Here is a 27,639-nt window from a genome sequence, read left to right on the forward strand (position 1 = left end):
ATAAGGGTATTGTATGCCCTCATAATATCAAAATTTGCTTATGACCTCCATTCAGAAGATATCAACATACGTCACGTGAGTATCAATTCAGGGGACCACACTAAGTGTCATACAAAGTAGCATTTACTATACTGTTTCATTTACATCATGCTAAAATAACTTTATATAGATATTTTATAATAACAGATGCATCGTTTTATGAACGTCTTAATCCGCTGACATTTTCATAGTAAGCCTTAACAGTGCTGCGTACATAGAAATGAATAGCGTAATTCATTAAAAAATGCCACAATTGAGGGTCACATTTTTGCATAGGAATATAATGAGTAAATCGTAAAATCATAAAAAATCATCTTCTAAAAAACCAACCAATCAGAAAAGCTTTAACTTTTGTAGAGGCATCGTAATGTAGCAAAGATTTTTAATTGTTACCCCCGTTGTTAGGTTAAGGCCAAAATGTTGGCGTTAAATTTCAACCTAGGAATATCTAGAGTAAAGCTGAAACTTGTGTGAAAGCATCCTTACGTAGTGTAAATTAAAGTTTTTGAAAATCTGTACCGTCTGAGATAGGGTTGGGCAAGAATAGGGGCATCATTATATTACAAAGAATATATAGAGTAAACGTTTTTAATCTTGTCAAAATCAAATCATCCTGGAAAGCTGCAACTTGTGTGGAAACATCCACATGAAGAGAAGATATGTTTGCTTAAACTATGACCCCGGTGGACTAGGCGCCAAAAAGTGGGAGAATGTTTTTAATTTTTCGAATATATAGAGTAAATCATTAAAAACTTCTAAGGAACCAGGAAAGCTGAGACTTATGGGGAAGCTTTCTCTTGTAGGGTATAGATTCAAGGTTGTAAAAACACTGACTCCTGGGGGTAAGATGGGGCTCATATGGTGTCGAAATTTAACATTGGAATATGTTTAATAAATCTTTAAAAAAAACTTGTGTGGAAGCATCCTCAATTAATTTAAAGTCAAAGTTGTGATATATACTTGTGGAATTTTGTTTTTCAGATATATAATGCCGTGGGGTTGCTGTTATACAGTTGGTTTGTTCTAACAAGTACCAGCACTGAATACAATGTAGAAGGATATATGCAGATATTGGAGTACTATGTGTACCTATGGAGATTTGGAGATCTTTTTGAAGAGATTTTGCAATGTCTCGTAAGCCATATATGTCATTCTATCATTATTTGATAAGTAATAAAGATTCAACAACTTTTCATATAACTAAGTAACTAACTATTCAATATTTAGAACCTTTGCATGTTTGTAATATTTTGTGAAAAAAATACACAATAACTTCTGCAAACACAGTATTTTATATAGATATTCATAAAAAAAGAAGCCAATTGGGTTATTTTTTGTTGAGTCTGCGTTTGTTTGTTTCTTTGTTTTATTTTGTTTGTTTGGGTTTTTTTTTTGGGGGGGGGGGTTGTTTTTTTTTTGTTTTTTTTTTTGTTTTTTTTTTTGTTTTTTTGTTTTTGTTCTTTTTGTTGAAATAAAAATTAAAAAAAAAAGACACAACGAGTAAACACGTTGTTATTGTTTTTTTTATGATTTTTTTTTCAACACATAGATACCCTGAAACGTGCTACTACACCTCTGAAACGATCCGTGCCGTTCCGTGCAAGAAACGAACTCTACCGTTCACAAAATGAACCGTATCGGTTACAAATTGAACAGCACCGCTCAAAAGTGAATCGTTCCGTTCACAAACGAACCATGCCGTGCAAAAAGCGTGCAAGATAATTTATGCAAGACCCTACCAAAAACCTACTGTACCGTACAATTAGCGTGCAGCATGCATCTAAGGCTTATTTATTAATGTCGTGCGATGAATACGGATGGAGATTATTGTCCAATACTTTGTTATATTTTTTTGTACTGCATTTAATGACAAATACTTTAATTTCACGCTGTTATTTTTATTAAATCCGTTACAAAAACCGTTACAAAAATGGTTTAATTTAATTTCCTTTCTTAGACCTTACACATTTCTTTAGTTTTCATTACAACTTTCATAGCCAATTTCTCCAACATTGTAAATTACCAGTATTAATGTTTAAACAATGCGTGGTGATATTGTGGTTTTTTTTTCAACAGTGTGTACATACTTGACTTTAGATAGCATTAAATGATTAAGTGAATCTCAGGAGAGAGAAAAAAAAAAGAGAGAGAGAGAGAGAGAGAGAGAACTAGTGCGTTACTTTATTACTAAACTTTATTATTTTGCTTTAGTTTTCTATAGTCGGTAATTTGAGCGGGATTTTATTTCAGGGCTCGTGCTTTGCCTGTCAGTCATTTAAAGTCTTATAGTACAGATCACGACACGCTTCGTTCTACTTGGCTCCTCATACATAGATAGTTATCGAATGAAAACGTTTTTCGTCTTGTGTTTTTTTAAATCCACATTTAAAAGAATGTTCCTTTTTTTTTAAATTATTCAACAAACATTTCCATATGACTTAAGTTAAACTCATTCATTGGCCCTCTCCCTCGCGGTACTATTTCTATTACTAGATTAATTATTTAGATATTTATCGCATTTGATACTGTTGAATACCGGGTATTTTTCCGTGTCTCGTATTCAACAAGTATGTGAGTAAAATGGTAAGTTAAATATGAAAAAGGTTAGACAAACTTATTAGACAACATTTGTAAAACGTCAGCTGAATCGCATGCATACAGTGAAGAGCAGGCTCTTGTGCAACCAGCTGATAAATATCGCCAATAAAAACCTATTGACTAATTCTCTATGTCCAATTGTGTACATGTCGTAAGAAATATGTTTCATTTACATGTATAGTGTAAGGGAATATCAAAAATTCTTAGTCATATTTTGTCTATACACACAATGTTATTTCAGTTAATGGGAAGATCTAGTAAATGAAAGGTGCCTACAGATTCATCAAATTTAAGATATAAATTCTTTCAATGATGCTTCATAACAATAGTTTTGTTTCAACCGGTGTGCCGGGGCTACAATAATTGGTAAACACAATGTTAAATCATGTTTCAAACTGTCATTTTCCAAAAAATATGAAAGATTGATGAACACAATTTTGAGTTTTGTCCATTTTTGCCTTATACAAGTCCAGAATGCCTACCTTTCCCTAAAACGAAATTAAACAAGCTCGTGACCTCCTCTTTAAAATGATGCCAAATTGAATATAGGTATTGGCGTTACTTTTCTCATGATTTAACATAAAATGTCAAGAAATTGTTTAATTTTTTACATAATTTATTTAAAGCCGTAAAATACAGGAAAAAGACTCCTCAAATAAATTATGGCGTCATTGTATGATTCTAGCACCCAAAAAGATACCGTGGATTTATTTACTAGAACTTGACCTTAACTAGGAGAAGCGATTACGGGTTACATGTAGGTGTGATCTGCACATACGAACAAGTACAGAAAATCATAGAATCAATAATTGAATGAATAGAAGTATGTGTCGGAACACTTTATTACAGTTGATTTCAAGATTTCTAGACTAAAATTCATTTTTTTGTATTATTAATTGCGTGTTTTTTTACATTGTTTATTCACCAGGTGAATTTAGTACGCAATAAAGAATGATCATAAGAATTATTAATAAAGAAATAAAACGATTCTTGAAAAAAAAAGACGAATGGCTATAATCAAGACAACGATGAAAAAACTAAAGAAATATCGGAATTAAGTCGGAGCAAATTTTCATAGCATTTTCTAATGGATTTGAAATACCAAAATGACTTCTAAACAAGTATATGTATAGAAGTAGAAAGATGCTTGTTAGAATTATCGTCAGAACCGAATCAACAAAACATATCGGATTAATGACAAACAGTTCTTTAAGCTAATGTAATATTTACATCAATTCAAAATTAAATACGAATAAAAACAGATTAATAAAAATTAAAACTACCCTCTGTTTCCCAGTTTTCATGAATACACGTTTCACGCAATGTATCAAAAAGGGAAAGGATGGAAGTTCTGATTTTAATTAAATTGGAATACAAATGTACACTGTAATATATAATATAAATTTAATAAATGTATTTCATATTTACCACCTTGCTAAAGTTAATCGTGCAACAAAATTAACAAATATATGTCGATAAAATTAAACCGTTCAGGCAACCCTTACCTAATTAATATAGCGCGCAAACCGTATTGTACAAAACGAACCGTACCGTTCCAAGAGCGTACTGAACCGTCCAACTGGTGTAGTAGCACTTTTCAGGGTCTGTATTTTTACAGTTGGTTCAGTAAACAAACTTATTTTTACAATGTAATAAATTTTATATTCATAAACAAAGAATCGAACAACTGTTAGGAAATATACATTATTCTGGTTTATTTTAATTTTGATTCTCAATTTATACTTCTTAGAGAATCCCGTGCGATAGAACCCGGTCCCGATTACGCATGACAACCCACCTGGTGAAATACTTTTACAACTTTTGGAATTTTTTGGATTGGTCTTCACACATAACGCTTGCTGTAGCACTATGTTTACGACAATTACTTCAAAGCGAAGGGCAAATATATACAAGAAATATGTTTGCTTTGTCTCTGCTGTTTATGTATTTGCGATTTTTAGAGACATTTCTCATTTCTGAGAAAGCCGGAACAATAGTGATTATGATAAAAGAAATGGTACCTATTTTTATTTTTTTTTATAACTCTTCAACCCCGTTCTGACATTATCAGATAATGTAGCATTTCTATAAGCATTGACTTTAATTTTTTTTTTTTAGCTAAAAGACCTCTGGAGATTTATCTTAATAATTCTGTTTGTGGTGTTAGGAGTAGGAGTGTACTACCATGCCAACCTTTGGCCGGACCACCAATCACTATGGAGTGGTAGTTTGTCTAATTGGAGGATATGGACCATTATGTCGCACTCATACTGGCAATTATATGGAGAGGTTGATTTAGAATTTCTGACCGGTAAAGCACAACTGTTTTAGTTTGTTTTCATACTTACTATACGTAGTTCAGTCACGTTTAAATTATAAAAAAAACATTTCATCACGTAAGGATTTTTTTTTAATCGTAGCATAATTTCAAACGATGAACTATTTTTTTCCTTCTTTAATTTAATATTACCAACATTCTTGTTCTTTCACATTGATAAATGTATTTAACACATCAAACATTTCATCTGTTATACCCACCTGAGCTGAAGAAGCCTAGGTGAATATTTCTGATCATTTTTGCGTCCGTATGTTTGTCCGTCCGTTGATCCATAAACTTTTACATTTTTGACTTCTTCATCACAACGATTGGGCCAATGTCGATCAAACTTGGTTAAGGGCATTCCTTTTTGAAAACATAAAGGGTCACATCCTCCCTTTATACATGTAAAAGATAGTTAAGAATCATTTTTTTCAAGTAGCGATAGAAAAGCTGTAATTAGTGGAAAAGCATCCATAGATTATATAGATGCACTATTGTTCAAAACATTAACCCCGGGGAGGGAAAGATCATAATAGGGTTAAATCTCTACACAGGAATATACAGTGAAAATAAATGAGGAAGGGTAAGAAACATATTTTTTACTCGAAATTTATAAATATTTCTTTGAAATATTTTCAAGAATCCATTTGTCAGGGGAAAAACTTATGGAAGCATCCTAAGGTGGTATAGCTTAAAGTTTGCTCAAATTATGATTCTATGGATAAGATAAAGCCATAATTGGTGGGATCGGCATATTTTATTACATTACAAAGGAAAAGTGCACTAGACAGTAATACCCGCACCAAGTGTTTGTGGATATTAAAAGCCACTCTAATAGTGTATTAGTATTAGTTAAAAGAAGGCCACAAGCATTATTCCAATACTTTTAAAAAATTACGTTTTTGTCAAGAATGAGATCACTCGAATCTGCTTGATAGATACATGTGTTTGTTGTTAAATGATATAACATTATTCCTATGATAAAGTGTTGTATGATACGATACACTATTTTTTTAATATGATACAATATAATATCATATGTTATATTGTAAAAAGTTATATGATGCGATTTATGATATTATATTGTATCATGATATTGTTATGTTTAGTATTGTATATATATCAATCATTTGTTATAATTAAATATAATTCATTCAATGAAACGTTGTATCAGTAATGAAAATATATCTTAAAACTTCTATGGATCAAAACAATATTTAACTTTAGTCCTCATTAACAAGACGCTTGGTTGTCCCGTAAATTATCGACAAGCATATGAGATTATCTGCGTACAAACACCTACGACTAAAACAACTAATGTCAACTTCAAATTATGTGTGTGTGTGTTTAATTTTAAGGTACTGAAGATTTTAAGTATTATTTACAAAAAATTGCAATGCTTAATACTACTTGATAGAAACTTCTTTTTTAAATTGCTTACACATTCGTGCTCTTTTATGGAATATGAAAAATTATTTTTTTAACAAAACAGAAAAAAAGTTTGTAACTACGATTATAATACATGATACACAATATATACTAAAATTTATGATAAATAATTAATAAAAACTCGAAAATTTGCTAATATGAAAACCTCGTTCCTGCTTGAAATTGCATTAGTAAGGTAATACCTGCATGATCTCAATCTCGCAAAGGTGTGTAGAGAGTGATCAAATATATTAACATTTTACCATAACTTACATGAATTTTAAAATAATGCTTTGTAGAATTCAAAAATTCTCATTTTTCTGTTTAATTAATCATTTCAAACGGCCAAAACAGTCAATATTGCTAGCTCAGCCATTTTATCAACAACTAAGCGCATCGATTGTAAACATTTCAGCGTAACTTTCTGTAAGGATGTGAAAAGATAACGAATTTCTACAGATTTGACAAGTGGTGTAAATGAAAATTTAGGGATATAAATTTTGAATTCCGGAAAAATCTTTAACACGTAATTGTGAGCTTATTATTGCAGTAAAAAGAATCAATCCTTCAGAACATGCGCAAATTCTAATATTTTATCTAACTGTGTTTAAAAAATAGAAATAAACAATTTAGATGAATTAGCACATTAATGTAAATTTAAAGCTTATTTAAAAATAGTAAAAGGTAAATTTAGTAATACCCTTCGTAATTCACTTTTAAAAGAACACATTTATATTCTGTAAAATTTTTTACTCTATTTTTCACGCGCAATACTCTTATTAGCTTGTTAATGCATACTGACTTAAAACTTACTTCTAAATCGACAGCGCTGACATGCAGGATTAATCAATCCTCACTGCATGTGGTACCTGGTACCTATACATCCAGTGACTGGGGGGGGGTGCGTTAAAGGGTGAGATTTGGGTGTTAAATAAGTGAGCATTATCAGAAGTAATTATAAAAATTAAGTAACGTAAAAAACTAAAAGAAAAAATGCCATACTACAATCAGGGTTAACAGGACTTATTTTGGGGAATATTTAAGCATGATATAGCAATGGTTCCACTTGTTGAATAATAATGCTAATTGGATCGATGCCGGAGGGGATGTAGCTATACATTAAAAGATTGGTCCCTGCAGGAGATTAATTAATAATGCATAAGTAATATACGATACAGACAAGAAACCACGCTACGTTTATACATTGAATCTCATTTATATTCAATAATCCGTCCACCACTAGATAAAGATCTTACAGAATCCTCATTTGTTTGACGTTACGGACAGGGGGCTGTTTAAAAAGCATAAATGGCCACTATACACCATTGCATGTGAACCCTAAACATCATCAATACGTAAACGGATCGAATCCACAAAGTTCATTATCGACGTCACATGCAAGCTAACCGGTACATGTAGCAATAGTGGAGGCTCCGTCTAAAAAGGGTCACACACTAGTACATATAATCATTTTGTATAAATCTGTCATCCCTTCTAACTCTTCTAAATATCCAGCTATATTGTTTTTAATCCAATCTTAAAACCTATGTCAAGAAAGCAGTTATGACGCAGTAAATACAAAATATGGTTCTACATATTAAGCATTGTATCAATGTAAAGTGTTAAACCCGTCCTTGCGCGCGATATCATCTATATTTTTTTTAATGAATAAACCATCCGGAAGGAGTTCAGGAAAAGTTATTGGAGTTACCTTCCCTTGCTTCTTCATAATGGAGTTGCGTTCCTTTGCTTGTTCATTTTTAGTAATTAATCATTAAATGTTATATAATTAGGTAGATGCATAATCAAAAAGGTATGTAATCATTTGTATCATTTGGAACAAAGCAGTTACTTTCTAATCAAAGAATTAGACTTGCAAATGGTTATAAATTAAGTGGCTAATAAAAATCAACGATAAGCAGTACATGTAAAATGTTTTTGATATAAATGCCAGATGGTGATAAAATGTCAGCCCAATCGTAGAATCAGAACCCCTACTTGGGGGGACATGAACTTTTTAATTAGAGGACTTCCTGGTCTACAAAATTATGAATCCAGTTTCCTTATAGGTGTACGAGACTATAGAAAATAATTTAAAACAGTATATGCATTAATACTATACAACTATTTTTGCCCTACCCTAGAGTCAAAACCCATACTCCAGGGGACATGCAATTTACAATTTTAGAAGAGGACGTTCTTGTTAACATTTTTTGAAGTCAGTTTTACTTACAGATGTGTGAGAGTAGAGGAGAAGATTTTCAAGCAATATATATATTTACATTATCGTAAGAGCCACATTCCCCTTTCAGCCTGAATCCTTGACCCAGTGGCCATGAATTTTTACAATTTATGTAGAGGCGTTCTTGTACATAATAACCACGCCTTTATTTTTCCCCCACATGTGTAGGGGTAAAGATGAGGATTTTCTTGTACCTTAACCCCCGACCATGAATTTCCCAATATAGGTAGATAATTTCATGGACACCATAACCTTGCATTTTGTTTTTTTACAAATGTACATAGGAATAGAGAAGAAGATTTTCTAAGAAGTAATTATTTTTTTACTATATGGCCATGTTTGCCCCAACCCAGAGCCAGAATGCCTGCTCCAAGGGGCCACAAGTTTCACAATTCTGATAGAAGACTACACGGACATCATGACAATTTTTCCCATTTTTCCCCCTCAAATGTGTCGGAGTTGAGAAAAAGATGGTGAGGGTGGTACAGCCATGACTTTTACAATTTAGATTTCTTACCATACGCATTCTTCACACATACAATGACAACAATTGGCCATGTTGTACTCAAGAAGAAGTTAAAAATGTAAGATTGTTAACGAACGACGACGGACAAAAGGTCACCTGAGTTTACTTACACCTAAAATTTTTGACTTGTAATATTTTTCAGACTACAAGTAGTTAACACTTTTTATATTGACCATGCGTCTGTATAGAGATGAATTAGGAAAAAAAATGGGCTACAGAATATAACAAATTAATCTAAATATCCATTTGTATGCCTGACAATAATCACATGAATAATAAATAGTTTTGCTATATAATGTGCCATTTTTATGATATTTGTTTACCTATCTTTTGAGCAAAATATCATTATCAAATATATAAAATACTTCGGTGATTTAAAATTTTGATCCTACTGCTTCCCAAATTTAATTTTACGTGTATATTGTGTGATTTATCGGTATAAATTATGCCAAAAGTAGTTCTTGCTTGTTAAGGATTTTATCGTCCAATATTTATCGTGATTCATCACAATAATTTCTTAAGCATCTATTATTAACAATTCTATTTAAAAAATGGAGGGGTAGCTACGGACCTTTTTTTCTTAAATGCTTTTCAGGCAGCAATCAAGACAACTGCAGCAATAACAGCTCATTATGGAAGGCGGACCCATCCATGGAACGATGCCCACAGCAGGATTTCTCGGTTCAAGTCATAGCAGGGATATATATGATGTTTACCAATCTCCTTCTCGTAAACATCGTCATTGCCAAGTTCAGGTTAAAAAAATTAAATTGATTTAAAATAATATTTTTTGCAACATTTTTTTTTAATCCAACTGTTGTATATTCTGAAAGATTGCAAAGGCCCATGACGGGTAGTCTCGTAGATTAAAAAGTTCAAATTAATTTATCATTTTTTTTTTGCATATATTTCCTGACTACTAATATAAGCTTGTAAAAAGTCCCACTTTGCAAATGAAGTGAGTTGAAATGTTTTTTATAGCTAAATTATTTGACAGTTTAAAACCCACTTTCCAGAGTTTATATAAGAAAAGATTTATTTTATAATAATAATATAAATTTGTTTAATTAACTGCAGGTTATGCGAACTGATTCATTTGATTACAAAAAATTAAAAAAAAATTTGTTTTGTAATTTTGAAAGTGATCATCGAGGTAAATCTTTTGCAAACAATTTTTAACGATAACTTATGCTTAAAAAAGAAAAAAAATGCACCAAAATTATCTTATATATATATTTAATCAATAGAATAATATTGAAAAAATTGTTTCGCCAAAATTTACATGTTCCGTACTAAGACAGTTTGAAAAAAACTTAAATGGCGCCCCAATAAACCCTTCACCAACCCAGCAAAAGTATATATATATATATATATATATATATATATATATATATATATATATATATATATATATATATATATATATATATATATATATATATATATATATATATATATATTTAAACAACAACACTAGGCATCTTTAAAGTTTCGGATCTCATATATAGATACTGATCCAGTAAACTTAATACATACATGTAAAACATACAAATGGCTAACGACACGAACAATAGACTCGATTCGATTGATTACTTAAAGGGGCATGGTCACGAATTTGGTCAAACATTATTTTTCGGATTTTGTTATTAACAATGCTTCAGAAAGGCATTTTTAATATGCAACGACAATTTGAGCGCCATTTGTTGAGTTATAAGCGAGTAACAGAGCTTGAAATTCTTCGCTATGTAAACAAAGCGTTTGTTTACATTTTGAACGTTGAAGTTAAAAATTCTGTTTTAAACCTAAAACGAACGTGTTAAACGTTAGGAACTGTGTATCTATGCTTAAAAAGAATAAAAGATAGACAAATAGGCTGGTTAAAGATTTTTACCCGTATATTGAACCTATGTAAACAAAAAAAAAAAAAGAGCACGAGCCTTGTTTACATGACAAATAATTGTGGGCCCTGGATCTTTCTTATAACTCTATGAAAGACTCTCTAATTTTATTTGATAATTGGAAATGCATTTCTAAAGCATTCTAAATAATAAAAACATAAAAATAGAATATGACCCAAATCGTGACCATGCCCCTTTAAGAGCGATCAGTGGCATTTTCAACACCTTCTTTAAGAATGTAAACTAAAATTGTTCATAATGTAGCTGTTCTTTTTATAGTTTCTTGGGTAGTTTAGTTTTAGCGCTAAATTGTGTTTTCTTTGTTTTAAGTATTTGATTTCTTTTGTCTTGAAGAAGGGACTAGTTGTCCCGAATATATATAAATTTATATATATTTCACAATTGTTTATTTTTTATGTGACAAATAATTTCTTTTTACAATTTAATAGCAATTAGTGATGTAAAAGGAACTAATTAGACGGTACGACATTATTATTGCACGAAAATTAGATGGGGGGATATTCTAACAAAAGTCATTGATGTCAAGAAATAAACCAATTTCCTTTGAGGGGCACAAACTATGTACACTGCATTTATCTTATATCATCATGTGTACAATAACATCGGTTTTAATTATCTTTTCAGCAACACATTTGAACGTATTCATACAAACTCCGAAAAAATATGGCATTTTCATTTGTTCACGGTGATGGAAGATTACTCTAGACGGATTCCGGCCCCATTTAATCTGTTGGTACTTCCAATGCACTTTATGAAGAGATGTAAGTCAACGTTCTCTTTCTGACAATGTAAAGTATTATTATAGAGCTCATTATAAATTACAGATTTTTTTAAAAAATGAATAAACAGTGATATAAATAAAAGCGCTTTATTGTAAATGCTTGCATGATTTTTACTATAAAGAGTCCTTATTAAAGAAAAAAAAGAGAACAACAGGAAGGAAATTTTACATAGATAGTTACATTGCAAGTAAAACGTTCGAAAAACCGAAATGAGAATGATAATAATTTGAACATTCTACAGGTTACCGAACAAAGATTGATCGTGTGGAAGCTCCAAAAAGCAGAAAATATCATCAAGTTTTGCAGAAAATCGAGGCCGTTGAAAAATTCAGGAAATTAAGAACAACCGAGTTAATGTAGATTCAAAACTAAATCAATAAATATCCGCATACAATCGCAGAAAGTACAAATCGCAAAATTAACAGTATCGCGAGGCTTTATCTTACAAATGTGAACTATATAAAACGAGAATCAATTTATCATGTATGTGCGCATCTCCTTAAGATGCAAAAAGACGAAATTGTAGAATTACGATCCCCGTAAAATAAGTATTATAAGGAATCAGTTATAAATTCAAACGCTAAAAATAGTAGATTGACTGCAGTGTCTCATGTTATTTTTTTGATACTCAGAATAGTGATATTCATATTGCGAACATTTCAGATCTTTAATCTAATTTTGTTTGGTGTACAGTCTATTAAAATCATATTGTATTTTTCTTTAATTAAATAATTTTGAAAACAAAAACTATATGCCCAATCTTTAAATTGAGCATTTTAACTGATCGCAATGTATCGTTATTTGTAACGTTAAATGTCGCTCTATGATGTTAATTTATACTGCGTCCTTTAAAATGAAAATAATCATAAATCAATTATTCTAATTATAATTATGCATTTCTTTTCATTCCAAACTGAACGGCATGGCATAGCAATCTGGCAAACACTGCATTGGTGCTTATATAAAAAATAATCGAAAGCAGTTAAAACAAATCAGTAGGAAATGAAACAAATTAGAAATGTTGCTTACTTAGAAGAAATACCAGAAACTTTTTGTTAGCAAATAAAAGGAAATCATTATTTTTTGCAGTATATGAAGGTTGTTATCAATTTCTGAGAAAACTGAAATCTTATATATTTTAATAAAACTGAAATAACCATGTACTTATTTGTTTCAATCGAAGATCTTATGTATTACATTAAAAAACAAATATTTTACAGTGTTTGCAGTAAGCAACAAGTTTTTTTGCATATTTGTTTTGTTTTATTTTTTTATGCAGTCAACAGGCATATATAATTGCCAATCGCTTTATCATTTCATATATGTATATGAACTTTGGGGTAAATTTTTACAGATGAGCTAAATCAATAATGTGCAAATCTTTTTTTTCAAAATTAATTGATTAAACAATTAAGTTATTTATTTGAAAGAAGTAAATTTAAAAAATTAAAGATTTGCACAATGTATCACATACATATACAGCAATGTTATATTTATATAGTTAGACTCAATAAATAATAGTAAACTAACTGTTAATTGACGCATGCATTGTTATTCATGTTACATGTTAATCAATTAAATAGGTAAATTTGTTATGTTTTATGAAGCTTTTTATCTCACAAATGCCTAACTCGTTGTAAAATGTAGTCATCACACACACCCAATAGTGTATTTAAGAATGTGTATTTTTTTTAGGAGTGAGTGAGTAGGGATGAAAATATTTTAACATGCGATTAGAATGCATTCTAATGAAGGATTAAAACAGACAGAAAAATTAACGAATTATATAGATACAACATAAAGAAAAATAGCAATCTCAAAACTTGTAAATGGACTTAATATGCATTCTTTATCCGATATTGTGTGAATACCGTGGAATCATTAAATTTCGTGGGGGACAATTTTCATGGATTCCTTAAATTTTATAGGACCGTGAGAACGCAATTTCGAGTATTTTATAATATATACAAAAAGAAATATGAATCTATTACCCTTGTATTACTTATTTGTGGAGGATGTTAATTAAGCCACAAAAATCGGATGATTCTACGGTAAATGTCTTTAAGAAGTTTTATAATATTTTTTTCGTCCTTATTTATATGTATATTTTTTTTCAATAAATTAATGAAATTATTTTCTAACATATATTAGTGTGTTTTTATACATCAATAAATCTTTTGTATTCCTTTTCAATAAAAGTTTTGTATTGTTTGTTTTTTTATATTATTACTTTTCATGGTCTCATTGTCGTCTTACTGTGGACGAACGGCAAATACATGTGCGACAGTAACATATCCAGTCTCAGCTCCGTTAGGATATCAATAAGGAAAAAGCTAGATCCAGAAAATAAATAATTTTCTTTTGAATGACTTTGAAGCGGAAAACATGACTTTTATTCTGGAAAAAAATCAGATTTCAACTTTTTTCTTCCAGACGCCAACTTTTATCCATAAAATCTTGCCCGTTTGTCCATCGATTGTTTCCAAAATTATCAGGTCTGATGACATGCTGCTCAGTATTGTCGTTTCATATTTATCATTATGAAAATCCCCACTATTCCATTTTCGTGGGTGTGTGAACGTTTAAGAAGTTATGAAAGAGCTTCTTGTTATGCACTGACTGCAGCATGCATCGCGTATAGATAATTCATCTTTGATTACCCAACTGTTTTTATTGATACAGTACCTGTCAGATCCTACCTAACTAAAAGTAAACCCAACTTAACCCTTGGTTTACTTTCTTGGTTTAGGGTTTACTTTCTGGGTTTCCTCCGGGTTTACTAGAGTGGACCCAGAGTTAACCCATAGTAAACTTAAAGTAAACCCAGAGTGGACACAGAGAGTAAACCATGTCAGAAGTACACCCCTGAAAGCAGACGTTAACTGTGTATTCGGAATATACAAGGGGCAGGAATTACAGGCAGTAGGGTGATAAGATAAAAGACGGAGCTGCTTCACACTTCAGTGCGCACAGTTGACCTTAAAAGCAACTTCCAAGTAAACCCTAACTAAACCCCGAGTGGACCCCAATTTTCAAAAAGTAAACCCTAAAAGTAAACACAGGGTCTAGTTTGGTTTTACTCTGGTGTTAAGATTGGTCTGCTGCCTGTTTGCCATAATTGTATTATGTCTGTCTATACTTAAAGTTGGCAGATGATTTAAATTTGACTACGAGTAACAAAAATAAACTTGATCAAAAGTCATCTAAGTTTCGTATACTTTGTTTTTGAAATAAAGAGCTGTTTCGAAAAGCCTTGTATCAAATGTCATATGCAGTTGGTTTCCGCTCAGGCGTTCGTGTTTCATATTTACATATTCTTGAAAATTCAACATTTCACTAACACATACAACATGTAATATGGTAACATTTTTAGACAATATATCATTATTAAAAAAAACATGTGTGTAGTACATACATTTAGTAGTCCATGCAATCTGAATACTTAATATAGTAGCCACCGACCGTGACTTCTTTCTCAACCGGTAAAGATTATATAGCTATTAACTGGCTACGGCGACGATAGCAAGTTTATTGTCCCCCTGACCAATAAATTTTCTATCGTTCAAATATTTAGTAAATAGGTATTAAATAATACCAAAGAAAAATTTAAAAATTCGGGAATGCACATTTGCTTGATGGTAAACAAATTACTGTTATTGGACTTTGAATTAAACGTCGCCACTCGGATTACACCAGAAGTGTTCCGAGTTTAAAAACGAGGGAAACCGAATGGCGCTGGTGAATATTTTCGATGATAATTAACATTGGGCAGATAGCACTGTGGCCATCTCATGGTTAATAGAATAGCATTTTATTCGTTGTAGTTTTACGTAGAAACTATTCATAGAGGTTTAATAAACCCCAGTAATAATCGGGGATCAAAATTAATATTACAAACAACTTTGCTTTTAGAATTCATCTCAGCTTTAGGAACGCAGAGCTCTTTGCTCGGGCAAACGATTCACTCAAAGATGTTCGTTTTGAGTAAAAATAATTTGGGCTGCATTTAAAAAACCCAGAGTTAATATAGAGAATACAAGATATTTAAATCGTCGACATTGGCGCTTTGTTTCTGTGCACAAAGATCTGTATTTAAGTAGCTACAGCGTGTGCACCCAAGTATTTACGTATTCACGATTTTCTAAATGACAAACCGTGGGGAGGAAACTTCCCTGAGTGGACATTACCCGTTTTGACAATGCAATACGAAATAGTAATGCTTAATGCTGGGGAGAAATTATGTCGAGTCCTGAATCTTTATCAACAACAGGAGTCAGAATGAACAGGGTAATTGTTCAATAAGTTCTGTTGTTATTTTGTTTCTAATATAAAATACTTAAACTTTAAAAAAATAAACCATAACTCATGAAATTCAGAGTTTTGATTGATTTATTCTGTGTTTGATTCTGTTTTAGTTTACAGAGAACACAGCTAGCCGGCGTTAAAACCGAAGATTCGTACATTATTCTTTTATGAAATGTAAATTTCGGCAGTTGTCATTTGTTTAGCTTATTCCCTGTAGATTTTATACGGTTTCAGAGTCCTGAACCCAGGTTCATTCAGCAGTCCTAGATTTAGGTCAAAATTTTTACACAGTATAAAAGCTTCATTACAATATGCCAACGTATTTTAAATAGCAATTTAAGATTTTCTATTTTGTTGCTACAGGTACCAATACATTTTATGAGACCATCTCTGATTTATGAATATTTGGCAAATTAATGAAATTTGAATATGGTAAGATCCTTGACCTGAATCTCCAAAATTGATACAAATACCAAAGTCAAAGACCGACTTAGTTTATGCTTTTTTTAAAATATTGCACGTTCATTGAATCTACAATATTCTTTTGACCAGTCGGTTATAGTTTGATGAACAATTTGAGACTTTTAAATAATTTTATTATTTAATATCTCAAAACTGCATTTTATTAGTGCAACAAGGTCCTAATATAAACTAGGTAATAACATTGGGAACTTTTCCATTATAACTGTCTTATTTTTTTGCCATGGTTTGTTCCTGAACGAAATAAGAACAACTTTTTTTTTTCTTCAAGTTTTTCTTTGCCTACAGAAAAGTCTTACCAAATAAACAGAAGCGCCTAAAACATATAGACCCCAATTTTTGTTTTGAAATTTAACATTGGCTATCAATTTCTTAGTTGGATAGAAAAACTATATAGAAATCCAAATCGTGTATAATCAAGACACTAGCGATCTCAAAATTAGTGTATACCGCATCTCACACCTTACAACCGCTTTGAATCATTTCATTCAAGTGCCGTGTGATACATTCAAAATTGTTTGTTTACCTGGACAGCAGACGTTCACTGAGGAAAGAAATGTTCTTTATTATCAATCTCAAACAAATATTAATCTCATAATATTTGGTTAAAAGTATAGTTATATAGTTGTTCTTTTATGACCAGCCTTGTTTTTTTTTTAAAAGCATTGTAACATGAAAAATTTTGAGCCATTTTATAATGCAATTTTGGGACAAAAATACAAACTTTGAGGTTTGGACACTTTACAGACTAAAACGGCGTGTGCTATCGAAATAATACAATATCAGAATATTAGCCTATTATCTAAGCTTTAAATTGATATTCGCAAAAGGTTCGATAATTCATTCCTGTAGCTGTTATTTTAATTTTAGCAACACACCCTTGAAGAAAAATGATACGTTCAAAGTCCGTTGTCCTTGAACGACAAGTTTATATTTAAACAGTAAAATACTTTTGTTGGTGATTCATCGGGGGTATGAAGGTGGCAACATTGCAGAAAATATACCTAACATGCGTAGATATCATTCCTGTCAGTTTTTACTCTATTTTTATCGATACTTTTATGAACCAATAAGAGATGAAGACTTTTACAAACGTCTTAAGTTTACTTTCAGGTTCCTGCAATGCGAGTGAAAAATATTTAAAAGGTGTCTGATGGCATAGCTATGCCGTTCAGTCACTTTTCCAGACCTTTTAGTTAACATTCAATTGACTGAATGGCACAACTTCTTCATATGAAATTGTCTTTAAATTGCTACCAGTACACCGCATTACTTAATAATGTATATCGTTTTAAAAACTTATGAACTAATTCACCATCATTATAAACGTTAAAGTGAAAACCAAAGATACATTCCATAACTGTATTACGTTAAAGATGTTAATATTATTTTTGAAAAAGAAACCCGTCGGCAAAACGAAGGTTCCGTTTTTTATATCATGAAAATGCGTCTACACATACAACTACTTTTAAATTCAAAACCATTTCATTAATAAAAGCAAAAGTAACATGCATAACAATATTAACTTGTTAATAACGATCATTTACTTGTTATTATTTTTTCTTTATATGGACACACATACAGTGAATCAAGATAACATCTAACGGACCAAAGGATGTTGTGAATCTGATTACGGTCATTCTCATTACGTAATCGACACCAAACTATTTCTAGAATACTGGAATATATGGAGGTTTCCTCCACGTCATAATGTTTAAAATGTGAAACAACAAAAGTAAATACCATTTAAATTTGCTTTCTCTGCTTATTTGTGTCATTGTCTCTTATCATTTTCGTAAAATGTCAAACTAGTATTGAGTATGTATGAATTGTTTGTAAAAAAAAAAAAGAATAAAAAGTGGAGTTTCTGTACAAGAAGAAATTTTTACTGACAACATATATCAATATTTAATAATAGGATAATATATATTTGTGTTGTTCATGTACAGCATATGTGCTGCTTGTTCACAGTAAAATGACCACGAGGATAAGTAAAATAAAACGTCATATGAACAAAAGTGGTAAAAAAAAATGTTGATTTTAAAACACTAATATATGAATATGAAACTTAAGCTTTTTTGTTCATTTAAAAAAAATTAATAAGAACGAAGATTCAAAATACTGTTCCATTTTTTACATTAATTTGCAAAACTGTCAATCATATTGACTCACATTGAGTGAGAAAGCTACAACACAACATTAAATACTATAAATGTCAATAAATGCTTCGATGGAAAGTATTTTGTCACTAGGAATGCAAAAATAATTGATGATACATTTTATACCGAATAGATTTTTTTAAAACAATATTCATAGAATAAAAGCAAAAGGGGTTCAACACCCCCCCCCCTCCCCCCCCCCCCCCCAAAAAAAAAGGAAAATGTCATTTATTAGGACACAATCTCTTATACAGATTGATACTTAAATTTTAAAATCATGTCCAAGTATACTGAGTATTAAGCCCATACATGTATGTTATGCATCTAGATTAATTGAATCTGGGGCTATTGTGGTTCGGATACCTTAAAAAAGCCTATCAAATTCTGTATTATTTTATTCCTTTTTTTAAGTGCATACTAAAACGTAAAAAAAACCGAAAACATCAAAACCTCTCTTCACCGTTTAATACAACAAACAAACATACACTATTTGTGTGTGTGTGTGTGTGTGAGGAATACATTCATTATAAAATGAGTACACACTTGTTATATAGAACACTACATAAAGCATATCAAATTGTAGCTACTTATTTTATTGAATGTAAAAAGGAATATTGTTAAATAAGAGGTGTTGATGATTGATTTTATTTACGTCAGTATAAAGGTGCACTATTGCAAATCATCAACTTTTAAAACTTACTTTACTCAAAGTAAATATGCTTAACGAAAACGAGTTCATTGTGCGTCGAAATTGATTTACAGATCGTTGATTTGAAACATGTGGGAAAATCTATCCCAGGGTTCATACACTTATATGAAATGATAAACACACCAGCTGTTAAAGCAGTTAAAATATGCCTGTGACTACAAAAAGAACTGAATTGTCGTTGCTTAGTGGTCACCCTATAAAATATTTGTATAGTCATGTAATACGCAAGATTTCAATTGAAACAAATTAGTACATGTCTTTGGTTGTTCAGCTTTTTAAAGTGTATACTATTTAAGCTTTCTCGTATAATTAGTATTCTAAATTTATTATTCTATTGTTTACTTTTGTGCTAATGTTCACAATGAGATACACAAATGTTGACGACACACAAAAATTGAAAAGTGCGTTTACATACTACAAAAACACAGCAACAAAAATATGAATTTTCAGGATTTTCCATATTTTTTGCTGACAACAAGCTCAGTTTTTGATATACCTTCTTAATTAGCAATATTCAAAATTTGTTTTCATTGCATCCCGTTAATATGTCTTTATTGCCTTTGATTACCTTTATTCTCTAGCATCCGTGCAGAGTTTGCAAGATCACTATATCATGATTTTCGAGATGGAATTAATAGTAATGCACTTTCTAAAACCCTATTGTTTATGATAATCATTTTGTTTTACGTTCATTAAAAAACTCGTTTTATGATTATTTTCAATGTTAAAAATCCAAAACAGGCAGACAATATGGAACGAATTGGACTTGACAGTCGATGCAACAATGCATTACACGCTATTAAATATATATATATGTAATTAAACAAAATTGCAAATAATTTATCTTCTTGAACATTATCTTAATAAATGCAAACACAACTTGATTCGATTATGGACTAAACATTACAACCATTTAGATACAGATGTCATGCCCTGTTTGCTGTGTATAAACAACATTTAAAGTAATTAAACGAAGCATAAAACACAGTTGTCAATCTACTATAATCATTTGTCTTAATTAGTTGCGTTGTTATTACTCTCATTGTTCCTTGTGATTTCTTAGGGCGACGATTTTTTGAAAAGTCTGTTGAAATTCCTTTTTTGCCTTCTGTTCATTCGTCATTGTTTGATGCGAAGAATCAGCTACTTTTCTGTTGCAGGGACCTAAATTAAAATAAATACAATCTGTTAAATATTTAGATTGTTAACATTATTCCTTTAATTTTTTAAAACGTTTTACTTGCAATATTATGAAAGAGGAATCATTGGTTATTAAAAAAAAAAATCATAATTTACAACGGCGGTCCAGCTCGGTCGCTGTCAACGTAAAGTTGCGTATAGATAAATAAAGGCAGGCTATAAAGTATTATTAACTGTAAATGAAAAGGGGGTAATTATATTAGTGTTCATTAAGCGATGTTTTTTGCGATTTACCAACAGATGAAAACATAAACCACCATCAACCATCTAAAAAATCAATAAAACAAAATGCAAATTCAAAGATTTACAATGCAAACGTGGTTTTTAGTCAGTTCCTTTAATATGTGTTTTGGAAAGAGCAGTGAGCACCAAGTAATATGGCTATTTATAAGTCGTTTCCAGACAGCACTTAAAGGTGGGATAACACATCACCAAAATTGCTGACCTATGATCGAAACGCCATTTAGTTTTGTTCAAAGGAGCTAATCAAGGCAGAGCAACACGGACCTCTCAAAAACATATAACAAGATTGTAAACGTTTACATTGTCAGGTTAATGAAAGCTGACTTACGCTGAATTATCAAATATCTTATTAGCTGGATTGGACGCAGTATCAGGTTGACAGGAGATGGAATTCGTTGAGAGTAATCTTTTATTACAGTGTACAAATGATAATGCCACAGTTTTTCGGAGTTGGTATGAATAAATTCAAATGTGTTGCTGAAAAGATAATTAAATACCAATTCTTTTGAAAATAAATTGATATAAAAGATATATACATTGTACTTGTTTTGTGCAATAAAAAAGGGCATGAATGACATTTATTGGATTTGTTTTTGGATATTTTATGACATTTAAATCAGTTTAAAATTCCCTCTACCCTTGTTAATACCCTAATTACGTGCGATATGATGAAACATTAAACAAGGTTGTACAGTCTACTTATTCAGCGTTGTGTCGATACCTATTAAATTGTAAAGAACTATGTTCTTTCACACAGGTTTATTTGTTTATAAGTCATACAAAATATCCTTTGAAGTTTTTGTTTCATTCTGCTTTGATAGTCACACGGTTTTCTGTAAATTGACAAAACAATAAAATTCCTTTTTCATGAAGCATGTGTTCTATCTTTAAAGTACACGCCAAAATAGTTTCATTTTCCTACAAAAAAAACAAAAAACAAAAAAAAAACATGTACGATATGGTTTGAATTTTTATGGCAGGGGTACCTGTTTAAAATAATACCTGGTGACGTTTTAAATTCCTATTCTGTTACTGTTTGTTTATTTTATGCCCTTTTGACCGTATATATTATACCAAATATTAAATAAATAGATAAGACCTGAATAATTTTTTTTTTAACTCTGGGAAAACGCTAAAATTTCGTAATTGCAAGTTCGGCCCCAAAATTTCTGAATTTTAAAAAATATTTAAAACACGGCATTTACTATTTTCTTACTTGACAAACTACGGACAACAACGTATTGGTGAAGTAATATTTATGATTTTTGGGGCACGAATGCAAAGCATAAAACAAAATTATAAAATGCATGTTACTTCATATTTTCTTTTTTTTTAGATACTGGATAACTATGTTAATAAAATATACATCAAAAATTCTTTCGTGCCAGTATTTTGCTACTTGATTGACCAAACATCTTTACTTTTGTTTGTAGAATATGTACTACAAATGTACTACAATCACTAACTAAACCCAAGGCTATTTGGATTTTCGTTTCTGGGCCAAGCAGTATGTGTAACTTTTTTTAAATAAAAGAAATCTTTACTCTTATATTAAAATTACGGAGTTGATTTTTCGTTTTTTAATACTAGTAAATTGAGTAAGAACTGTCAGTTGTTTTTAGATATTATGGCCATTTAAACTCACTTAATTGTGCTGATTGGGACATTTTTAATAACAAGCGTTAATAAGTAACCAGGAAAAATAAGTTCCTAGAATCCGTAATTTTAACCGGAATAAATTTTAACTTTGTAATCGCAAAGACTTACACATATCAATTAATGATAGTGTTCACGTCATGCGTTTCCAGCTATTAGCATCATCAAATATATCGAGCTAAAAATTCATGTTAGTTTCAGTTTTTAAGATTACCAATAAATGTTTTTATAATTAAATAACAATTATTTTTCTTGATTAATTTAAAAATGCACCCTTTCTACTATGTCGTATTCTATTTGAAAAGAAAAAAATAACATGTTGATACATTGTTTTTTCATATCAGTGCAAACTTATGTTAACCTATTCGCGTGTTATGAATATCAAAAACACATATTTCAAGAATTTAAGAAATACTATAAATTCAAACACCCAGCGCATCTAATATATCCTTTATAGTCCCATTCTATGAGAACTAAAAGAACATAACAGGTATTCTAATAATGTTGCATAAGCAATGTATATCGCATACCTGCGCCCTAATTTTTAAAACAATCGCCGTGATGCATTTTGATACATTCTTGTTACTGTTATCAATGTTCATGGCTACCGTGGTAACCCTTGCCTGTGAATTTACATCCTTATAAACCTATTTAAAGGCATTTGTTTAATATGTATTTACGAAATAGAACATGCTACCAACGAACATACGTCCTGACGAACCAGGACAAGTTTGGCTACACACGAAAATTGATAAATATTATTCAACAGTATTCTGTAATATTGCATTAATCTCATCGATATTTTCGTTGCCTGAATTGTTACATTTGTTTTTTATATATAAAAGCATTTTATTATCTGTTTGATATATACATATAATGTAGATTCCTTATGTAACCTAGCAGAAAGGAGGCAGATGGTGGTTTCAGTCATTTATTAAATATATAAATAGAGACATTGGCGACAAGATGCAGCAGATACACGCCGGATTGACCAATGATGCTGAAAATTAAATACTGCCTAATTTTACTTAGTTTGAACGGTTACTTATATCAAATAGAGAATTAAATTTATTGGATAATAAAAATAAGAAAGACCAATGACATTAGAGAACCAATGAAAAACGGAAGACTTTACTCAGCCAACTCAATCCAGTTGCGGAGTGTAACTGGTGGTTATTTTTAAAAAATGTAAGACTGTGTTAAACAAAAACGGATAATAAAATAGATAAAACGAATAAATTCATATAGAAATATTTTTGATACTATCACATACTCCCCCGGAAAATTGTTAATCTGTCCTCAGATTATAAATGTAACATTTTAATAAATAATAAATATATATAGAAACCACAAAATACAAAACCACAAAAATTAATCATCACAAAAGTCCATTTGAGCAAATGCATGAAAAATATGACCACACGCTAGAACACGGGCTTCAACTCCAGTCTATTCACATTTTTAATTACGGAATCACTGGTTTCTAACTTTCGCTATACACTGACGGATATGGTTTTCCGATGATGACGTACACATCCGTTCGCCACTTATCCTGAATCTTGTCGCGTCCTTTATTCCTCTGTTGCGTAGATACACCCGATCACCAATCTGTAATTCACTGTGCTTCGTGCCTTCTCTTTCGGTTATCTTAATTGCTTTGGATTTCTGCTCTTGCCCGTCCGTACGCAAACTGTAACTTCTCAGAGTGTAATTCGATCCATCGGTCCATTTTAGATCGGTTGTTGAAGTAGCGTTGCCTCTCCCTAGTAGGAAATCTACAGGTAGGTATGGATCGCGTCCATACATGAGGACATATGACGATTATCCAGTGGATGCATGCGGCGTCACATTATATGAAAACACCAGTTCCCTGATGTATTCCGGCCATTTTCGTTTTCTCGCTGCGGGTAGAGATCGAAGTAGATCATGGAGTGTTCTGTTAAACCTTTCACACTGACCGTTGCCTTGAGGGTGGTATGCAGTTGTTCTTGATTTCTTAATGCAGCATATGGTACACAGTTGTTGAATAATTTCTGCCTCGAAACACCTTCCTTGATCGGAATGAATTCTTTTGCACACTCCAAATTTAAAAAATAATTCATTCACTAATATTCGAGCTACAGTTTGGGCTGTCTGGTCACGTGTAGGTGCAACTATTGTCCACTTCGAAAATACATCTATTATAACCAACACATTTTCGTACCCTTGTGCTTTTTCTAATACGGAAAAGTCTATACCAATGCACTCAGATAACGGTTCCGATGCTGTAAGATGTCCCATACTCGTACGTACTTTGGTTGGTGGAATTTTTGACACAACACATCGTTCACACTTCTTACAGTAGTTCTTAATGTCCATAAACATTTTTGGCCAATAACATCGTTGTCTAATCAAATAAAATGTTTCCTCTATGCCCTGATGTCCATTTTGGTCGTGTAGACTTTCGAGAACGATGTCCTTTAGACACTCCGGAAGTAATATTACGCGAGTACCTAATTTCGCGATCCCACTAGTTTGTATCAAATCGCGAGAATATGAAACCTTTCCCCTTATTTATTATAGTTTTCAACTCTTATAAAAATAAAGACGAGATGTTAAAATCTGCGAAGAATACTTTTCGCGATTTTACGCGGATACTAATTCCTCGCGTTTAATTAAAAATGTACAGTATTAGTTATTTACTAATGTGTTGTTCCCTTCTTGTTCAAAGTAATGTGTTGTCGTACATATTTCATAGTTCAATATCATTTGAAGTACAATATAGGAAAAATATTGTTATCGTACTGATAATGTGGCTGCTTGTACAATCTTTGAAATATACATTAGTGGAACAAATAAATAAGTAAATGAAAATGTTTAAAGCAGCTTTGTGTGTGTTCATGGAATGCTTTTAAATCAGTTCAAATGTTCTAACCTGAAGTTAGCAATGACAATGTTTACAAGCAAGAGATTAACGAATATCATGTATAGCCCAGCTATAACTGGAACCGTCCAATCCTCTTCCGGGCATCGTTTTGTGGACGGGTCAGACTCCCATATATAGCGGCTATTGGTGCAGTTGTCTTGATCACTACCTGAATAACATAAAAAAATACAATAGGTTAAAGTTACACCACCCCTGTTTCAAATAAAATACTAGTTATACTGATATTGATGAAACTGAGAATTGAATCAGAGGAACTCGCAGATAAAAAAAAAAGTTTCTTCCAGTTCATAGCCATGGCCGCCATTTTGGTTTACAAAGTTAACTCGATTATTAAATGACTGGTGCTTATTGACGTTTACTGCCCCTAAAGTCTATTTACACTTCATAGGTTCCATTCAAACATAATATAATTGACTCTGCAAACTAAAAGGGTTAAAACAGTCCTTCGATTAGGAGATACGACTTGTCTCACATATGTCTTATCAAATTATTTTACCTAATAACCCACATTAAATATAACTTGAGGTACTGTGAGCAAGCCACAAATATTACATTTGATATACCAAAAAATATAATAAATCAAGCATTTCTCTATTTAAAAAAATGACCGCAATTTCATTTAGTGAATTTGAACTTGTACTAATCAACAGAGCTCACGGTCAGGTCATGTTTACATGTCACAAGCAATCTTTGTATCAAATGTTAGCTTCTTTTTTTCATTACTTAATATGACATATACAGGAATTATGTACTTTTTTAATACCATTGAACTTGCATAATGACTTTGGGTTCACGACAGGCCCCCAGGTCAAAAGCAATCATTTTGTGAATTAAAAACTGTAAATACTTCTTCTAAAGAAATAAATGGACCGGACACGAATTTTGCACTTTTCCACTGACCTTAAACTTGCCCAGAATGACGCATCAATATCATGACACGCCCAAGGTAATTCGCAGTTTTTGTGTAACGTAAGAACTTCCATTGTTTCTCCAAAAAAAAATAATTATCAGACATATTGTAAAGACAGATGGATATAGATACAGATAGAGGGTTAACAGGCAATCAGAAAAGCTCACTTGAACATCCAGCTTAGGGGAGCTAATAAAAAGTACTACATTACTGAAAGCTGGGCTATTTTGATGCGTAATTATGCATATTGTAATGTTTACACTAGCTCTCTCTCTCTCTCTCTGCAAACAAAAAGCCAATAATTTTGACAAAACATGGTTCTCTGTCAAATTGTTTGGTATAGCGGATGCTTCTACACTGACGCTGTTCGGAGTTTTGTTCACATTTGAAGTTGTGCTATTTATAATAAACACTTGCCATTTGCATGTCTTTCACCAAAGCCCGGCTAAAAATCATCGTATGAACTCTAGAAAAGAAAAATATCGGGAAAAAAAATCAGTACCGGTCAGAGTTTCCAAGTTCGCCTCTCCGTATATTTGCCAGTATGGGTAAAATATAATGGTCCAGATTCTCCATCTAGTCAATCCTCCACTCCAAATTTGGTGATCAGGCCAAAGGTTGGCATGGTAGTAGATTCCGACTCCTAACACCACAGACAAAGCTATGACGATGTATTTTACTACATCTTTTAGCTTATAAAATAGAATTTAAAACATGTTTTCAAAAGTGTCTTTGGTCTCTGTCTTTCATAGTGTATGTACAGAGTTTAAAAGGGCATGGTCACGATTTTGGTTTAAAAAAATACTGATTTTAATGTTTACAATGCTTTAGTGATGCATTTTTTTTTTATAGGCAACCAGTTTTTATGAGTAATAAGCGAGCTACAGAGCTTTTAATTCTGTGCCATGTAAATAAAGCTTTTGTTTACATTAATATATATTTTAAACGTTGAGGTAAAAATTCCATTTTCGACCTTTTGTCGAATTGAATGTGTTAAACGTTAAAAACTTTTATGTATGCTTTAAATGAATAAGAAGCTATGCAAATCATGCTAAAAAATTGTACTGGTGTTTTGAACCTTTACAAACAAAAACAGAATACGAGCCTTGTTTACATGACAAAGAATAGCGAGCAATGTATCGTGCTTATAACTCCAGGATCAAATTCCATTTGAACGTTAGAAATGCATTTCTAAAC

The 27,639-nt window shown here is 31.4% G+C and overlaps 1 protein-coding gene and 1 long non-coding RNA gene across 3 annotated transcripts in view; one reads left to right on the forward strand and one right to left on the reverse strand.

Moving 5' to 3' along the window:
* LOC105326717 (transient receptor potential cation channel subfamily M member 2) overlaps positions 1–12,741 on the forward strand; it is a 143,976-nt gene extending 131,235 nt beyond the window's left edge. For both annotated transcript variants that reach the window (XM_066081983.1, XM_066081991.1), the window contains exons 18-23: positions 1,021–1,173; positions 4,388–4,654; positions 4,756–4,948; positions 9,749–9,908; positions 11,697–11,833; positions 12,096–12,741. In XM_066081983.1, coding sequence (XP_065938055.1) covers positions 1,021–1,173; positions 4,388–4,654; positions 4,756–4,948; positions 9,749–9,908; positions 11,697–11,833; positions 12,096–12,214 — 1,029 coding nt within the window. In that variant the 3' untranslated portion in view covers positions 12,215–12,741. The remainder of the gene's footprint in view (positions 1–1,020; positions 1,174–4,387; positions 4,655–4,755; positions 4,949–9,748; positions 9,909–11,696; positions 11,834–12,095) is intronic.
* A 6,512-nt stretch (positions 12,742–19,253) lies between these two features.
* Positions 19,254–27,091, reverse strand: LOC105331168 (uncharacterized). Its single transcript, XR_010711307.1, has 4 exons — positions 26,945–27,091; positions 25,521–25,680; positions 21,279–21,427; positions 19,254–20,671 (listed from the first exon to the last, which is right to left on the reverse strand). It is a non-coding gene; the product is annotated as an uncharacterized lncRNA (long non-coding RNA).
* Between the last annotated feature and the right edge of the window lie 548 nt (positions 27,092–27,639).

Source organism: Magallana gigas, chromosome 1 (assembly GCF_963853765.1).
Source record: "Magallana gigas chromosome 1, xbMagGiga1.1, whole genome shotgun sequence".
NCBI lineage: Eukaryota > Metazoa > Mollusca > Bivalvia > Ostreida > Ostreidae > Magallana > Magallana gigas.